General features: G+C 48.2%; 1 protein-coding gene across 1 annotated transcript in view; it reads right to left on the bottom strand.

Moving 5' to 3' along the window:
* The window catches only part of HOMER3 (homer homolog 3 (Drosophila)), a 21426-nt gene extending 15143 nt beyond the window's left edge, over positions 1-6283 (bottom strand). The window contains exon 1 of the mRNA XM_010191845.1: positions 6194-6283. Within this exon, the coding sequence (XP_010190147.1) occupies positions 6194-6198 (5 nt within the window). The 5' untranslated portion in view covers positions 6199-6283. The remainder of the gene's footprint in view (positions 1-6193) is intronic.
* Between the last annotated feature and the right edge of the window lie 209 nt (positions 6284-6492).

Raw genomic sequence — 6492 nt, forward strand, 5'->3', positions numbered from 1 at the left:
CTCTTTTCCCCTGTGTTCTAAGCGTGTATGCTGGATACTCCACACATCCCTAAATGCTGACACTTCTTTTCCTGCTCCCAGCTGGGAGTTCCCATAACAATACAGACAGAGCAGCGAAAAGGGCATGTGTAAACAAAACCACTTACATCCCCCCAGGGCTGTCCTTCGCAGATAATTAAGAAAAACCAAAGCAAATGACTGAAAGGACAAAGATCTGGCTGAGACACAGACGCGATCAGCGAGTGCCCGATGGCAATTGGAAGGGATCCAGGTCTGATTGCTGCCAGCATTTGTTCCCAGCAAAATTCAATATCCCACATCCCACTGATAGCTTAAAAATGACCTGTCCCCCATGGATGTTCCCTGCTCCAGCAGAAGGCCTCCAGCTACCAGGGAAAACCAGTGAAGATTAAAATTAAGAGATGATCTAACTAATGCAGCCATTCCCAACGTGTTCTTCACATCAGCAACGCACCCGGCTCCAGGATGCTGCTCGAGTAAAGACCCAAATCTCTCCACTTGTGGCTTCTCCCTAAAGAGATGCTGGAAGGAGGTCACTGGGTGTTTGGGGAGGACACGTGAATGTAGGGTATGGATCAATCGTTTCCCATTGATCACTGACTGGAATCTCTGACGCAGCGGTCATTAAGACACCATGTAAAACTGCATGCTGGTCTCATTTCCACCTTCGTTCTTGTATTATTCCCCTCTCTACAGCATCCAAATTGATTTCTTAATGAATAGCTGCTTGTTTCACCACTGCCAGGAAAGTAAATAATTATTTTTCACCTTAACTGATAGTCTCAACAGATCAGCAATGGGCAGAGCAGGTCAAAGGGACCAAGTTGACTAAGGCTGGATGGGGACCTCACCAGGTTAGGACACACAGACACACTGCCAAAATCCTGGAGGAGAAGCAGGCCCTGCAAGCACTGCCCTGTGCCAGGGAAGTACAGATGGCATCAATTCGGTCATTTCACCAGTACTACAATTTACCTAGCAGGGAAACAGTGGGGATAAGAGATGCCAAAGGCTGGAGAAGACTAAAACCAGCACCGCCCCCTCCATTCTGTGTAATCTGAACACATATGTCCCTGGATGCATGGACTGTCCTTGAATGTCCTATCTGCATGTGGGCTCTAGTGCCTCTTCCTAAGTGGGGTCTTCTAAAATGACCCAGTGCTGCTACAAAGAGAACACAAGAGGAAGGGAGATGAGCCACCTCAGAGTGGCCTGTCCAGAGGGACCACAGCATCTCCTCTTTAGGAGACAGCACCAGGATGGTTCCCAATGCAATGCGTGGAATTGTATGGATCAGTATAAACACGGGCATCGATAACACAGGCTCACCCTGTCACAATAAAACAATGCCCAAGCCAAAGCGGAGCTGCTGACCCCAGGGAGCTCTGCTCGCCTGCCCTGCCTCAGCCCATCCTGCACCATCAGTTCAACACACATCTACCTACACTTTGAGCAAGACACCTTTAATCTCTCTGCTAGGTATGTCTTTACAGGAGGATTTCAGAGTCCTCTCTCTAATCCTCACCAGAAAAATACTCTCAAACCTGCAGATGAGTCTAATAATGGAACAGAGAGGAAAAGGTGATGAGATTTTTGGCTGAAGCCACAGGAGTCACAGACAGAGGTGGGAACAGGGCACGTTCCCCCCTGCATCCTCCAGTGTCCCACCACAAGGTAACGGTGTACAGTCCTCTAAAGAAACAGCTCTGATTTTAAGGAATGGTGCAGGTTAGAGAGCCTTTGAAAGAGCTGTTCAGCAACACATTTATCTTTATGTCTGAATTTCAACAGCACTCTGCCAGCTACCTGCTGGGGTCTTCACACCTCAGAGGAGCTGCATTTTATTGCTTTTACTTTCTCAGAATATTTCCAATGCAAATAGCACCTCTTTGAGAAAATCCCGTTTGACGGTTACAGGTTCTCTTTCCAGGTTCCTAAACCTACAGGCAGCTGTTAAAACGCAGCCCTCCTGCCAGACCTCTTCAAAAGCAAGAGAGGGACAGGAAGAAACCAGGTTTTTATTGGTTGCTTTAGATCTTCTATTGCATCCAGCGACGACATCTTTGCTCAATAGCTTCTACGCTCGCTGTGGGGAGGGGTCTCTTTCTGACTGCACAGCTGCATTTGACTTATGCTTTGTCCGTATTCTTTCTGATTTTCTGTGCAATCTGGAAGATTTTTTCCACTGACAACCTCTTTAATTTTTGTTCTCGGTAATTCTGGCCTCACAATCCTGTCTGCCTGCCTGTGACATGCCCATTTACTTAACTAAATTACTTCTCACATCCTGCTCACCTGCCCCCACCCTTTGCTGCGTGACCAGGGAGAAGAATCCTTCTATTTGCTATGGAGAAGGAAGCTTTTAGAGTCACCATTCTCTAGATTTACGCTGACGTTTCTGTCCTGTTTTCGGTGCCAAAGCGAAGCACAAAAAAGCAGGATTCAAACCTAGACACAAGTAGAGAGTTTTAAGAGAGATTTGGTGAATGAGCCCAAGTTCGAAGCATTTCAGGGACATAAACAGTGAAGAGGTCTGAGGGTTTAGAATAAAGTCTCTTGGCCGCTTAAGGCAGCAGCTGGAAGGCGCTGGGGAGGCCGAGCTTGTCCTCATTAACTGCATTTGCCGTGGTGCTCCTGCATGGGGTTCGGACAAGGGCATCTCTGGGAAGCTCATGTGCTGCTCCCCAGCCTGCACCTCCTCTCGCTCACTGCGGCTTCGCTTTGCAGGGACATTGATCTCCTTGTCACAGAAAGGAGCCTGTCTGCACTTGGGCGCAGAGAGGATAATCACCTCAAATACTGCGCTCTGCATCCAGGCAGTCTGCGGTCCCTCGTCATCTACAATCCAAGCCAAAAAATGCCTTTCAAGAAAGCACAAAGTACCAGATCAGCAGAATCATTTGTTTCTGTGGACCGTGGGCATACCAGTGCTCAGCCACAGGGGCAGGAAAGGGGCTTTGGGGGTGCGATGCTCCTGCTGACAGCACCAGGATACCTTCAGAGATACCTTTAGAGACTTAGGAATATATTTTTGCACTGTGACTGGGCTCAAAGCATGGCCACAATGAGCAAGCTCCCCCCAAAAGAAGCCATCTTCTGATAAAAGACCCACTACCAACCACAGCAGGAGCTAAGGACTTCCCAGCTGCTGGGGTGGGAACTTCACAATTCTCATCGCAATCCTCCTCAAAGTCCTCTCTCTCTACGAGGCCTGGTTTTCAGGATGGGTGTCCACAGGGCAGCCTGTGCAGAGCAGCAAGGGGTACGTGAGAGCATGCAAGCATTAAAGATCCATGGCTCAGCCCTGGCGCCCGGCCCAGCGCCACACTGAGTCAGCAGGAGCTGACTGCGTCAGGGCCAGGGCTCTCCCCAGCCAGAGCACTTGGGGTGAGGCACCCGACAAAGCAGCACGGCCCGGGATAATGTGAGGGAGAGGGTCGGCCAGGGTTGGGGGGGGTGTGGAAATGTGTTTCAGACAGAGCCCAGTTATTTTAAAAGGCAGAACTGGAGCACAGAGAGGGCAGGAGAACCAACCTCCTCCTCCACTGCTGTCTGTCTTTGTTTCCTTTTATCTTCCCTCAGCAGCTTGAATAGCTGCTGACTGTACGTCAGCGCTGTTTGGGGAAGAAGTGCGAGAGTCAAACCTCATCTCTTCGCCTTTGCATTTCTCCCCAATGTCTAACTCTTCCCCCTAGCCAGGGACTGGGTGTAACTCCCTCCAGAGCCTATGGAAACCACTGCTTCACTGTAAATGGGCGCAGAGAGCATGCTTTGATAACGCCTACTTGGAGTTTTGGGCACAAGCCCCCGGAACACTGCCTGTTAGACACTGAACTGCAAAACTGCTTTGGGAACAAAGTTTGGGAGGCCAATTCCCAGCCCTTTGTTCTAACCGCCAGGCAGGTTTTCAAACCCCTGTAGCTGCAGCTTCATTTTCATTCTGCACCGTGTAATGTCACCTTGGGGAAAGTGCACAGAGCTGCTCATGTCCAGATGGGACTGAAGGAGGCCAGACTTTACCCCACAGCCACACAGGGAAGGTGCAGCTCCAGCAACAGGAGCTGGCTGGGGGCTGCTTTCCCTTCGGCCTCCCCCAACACTCAAGAGATTACCCAGCAGGGCTTAGCAGAGGAATGAAAAGCAGCTGCCTCATGGCCTGTCTGCAGATAATGGGCAGCAAAGGAATCCTGGCTGAATATGCTCCTGTTGGATCAGCGTGGGGAACAGCGACAAGCACCCAGGGTCAGGCACAGATACAGGGGATCAAGGGCATTTAAAGACACAACACAGCTGGAAGAGGTGTTTTTTTTCCTCGTTTGGACAACAGTCTCCATCTCCAGGGCATCTTGGCTGCTAAGCACTGTGCTACTGGGTGTCTACAACACAATCTGTGCATTCACCTTTCTGGGACAACTGTTACTTCTGCTACTGAGCTTCAGCAGCTTTCTGTTGCGACACACAGAGTCATTGCTGGAAGTCTGTACAGCAATTAAAGTTAAAAAACCCCAGCTGAGCCAGACTGCAGCTAAGAATTTTTTTATACATTCCAGAAAATATGTCCAGTAATGATTAGAACCAGACATACACGCCTATTTCAAAGTGCTGCCTGCCTCCAACACATTCTGCCTCTGCATCTTCATTACGAGCTGCAGGACCTGTGTACTTCCAGGAACAGATGCCTGCCCAGCTTCACTAGGACAAGTCCCTAAGATCTGCTGCTATTTTCGACCTGCCCTTGCCAGAGCTCCAAAGGCACAACCAGCAGCCCCTCTGACAAGGCCCCTTCAAATTGCCTGCTTAGCAGAGGTCAGTGGGATGACAGTGTAGATAAGAGCGGGTGAATTAATTTCCTTGATGTATGTGACAAGCAGGTAAACTCTATACTGCTCAAATTAGAAGCCAATGCATTGCATCTACCTTCACTTACATTTGACAGTGGCATCAGCAGAGAGTCACAGAAATGTTATCCGTATACAAGCAAAAAGACACTTGTCTCAGAACTTAAGTGGAAATAAGGAATTTTGGGTGGAATCGCCATCTCTGGCTTAACAAGATTTTTGCTACTACACCACTATAGTTATAGAGTGAAACTGAAGCAGACTGAGATAGTCTCAACATTTTCCATGAAAACTAGTGACCCTCCAAAGAAATCGCACGGCTGCGAGGTGCACCTGTGGTAGGTCCAAGGAGGATTCATCCACTAACTCCAACGATGTGCTAGCCCGAGCTGTCTGCTTGTTAAACCCTTCCTGGCACTTCCAGGAGTTTTATAGGAACTTTGAGGATCACAGGAAAAGTTACAGGGAAATAGGGGCACTTTCTAATTTAACTTGGATCAGCGCACGCTGTGGACTTCAAAGGATCTGTGCCAGATTCACACTGCTGTCACTTCAGGTTCTTATCTGCCTTTTCTGTCTCTTGAATCCGTGACTGACCGTTTTATCTAGACAGTCCAAGAGGAAAATGAGCAAAAGGAAAACAAGTTCCCAAGAATGTTATTTTATTTCTCTCACATTGTCAAGCCCACACCTTTGTACAGAGTTGATCAGACAGGCTCGCTTTCAAAGAGCCATGAAGAGTTCATTGCACAAGAACCTCACACCACCACGTCAGGTCCTTAAAGTTACATGACTGAGCTTTATAACTAGGACATAAATTAAATACCAGACTAAGCTCCCGTTTCCATGGCAAAACCCACTGCCACATCCATGCAGTATTAGATCACTCTTGGAAAATCTGAAGGGGATCATAAACTAAGTCATCAGGGATTTTCAATCAGCTATTTATCCATTTGTAAATGCAAACAGGACCCATGTTACTGAATGCCAAAGTCACAAACACCAAACAAAAATCCTTAATTTGTAACTTCTGGAAAAGTTTGTGAACACAATCTAGCTCCAGTGCTCCCACCCAGCCTCCCAGTGTGGATTTCACACAACATATAGATCATAGAGGCTTCCCTTACATGCGAGTTTATTTAAAGAAGTTGCAGAGACTTGCAACTACCTACTTTCTAACTCGTAAAATAAAAGGCAAGTATAAACTTTAAAGCTTGCAATGTAGAAAAAAAAATGCAATTGAAAACCTTAATTTCTTTTCCCATTACCTTAAAAATAGCTCAGCGGCCATTAATAATAAAAGCAATTCAAGAATAGTAAACTGCCAGTCTCACCCCATCTCTGGTATCGGCTTCTTTCTCTCCCGTCCTTTCTTCAGCTCCTGGGATTCTCTCCACGTTTTGATTTATTTCTCCCTTCCTCTTTCTTTCTCTCTTTCTCCGGATCCGGATGCTCTTTAAATTTCCTCCGGAATTTCACTTTGAAATCTTGTTAGTTTTGCTGATGGCTCGAAACGCCCAATAATCCCGGGGCGTGCGGGGCAGCGAGGGCAGGGGCCGCCCGGACCCCCCGGTTCCCCCCGGCCTGCGGGCGCCCACGCCCAGCTCCAACCCCGAGCGCTCGGCGGCGAACT

Source organism: Mesitornis unicolor, unplaced genomic scaffold (assembly GCF_000695765.1).
Source record: "Mesitornis unicolor isolate BGI_N332 unplaced genomic scaffold, ASM69576v1 scaffold13779, whole genome shotgun sequence".
Lineage (NCBI taxonomy): Eukaryota > Metazoa > Chordata > Aves > Mesitornithiformes > Mesitornithidae > Mesitornis > Mesitornis unicolor.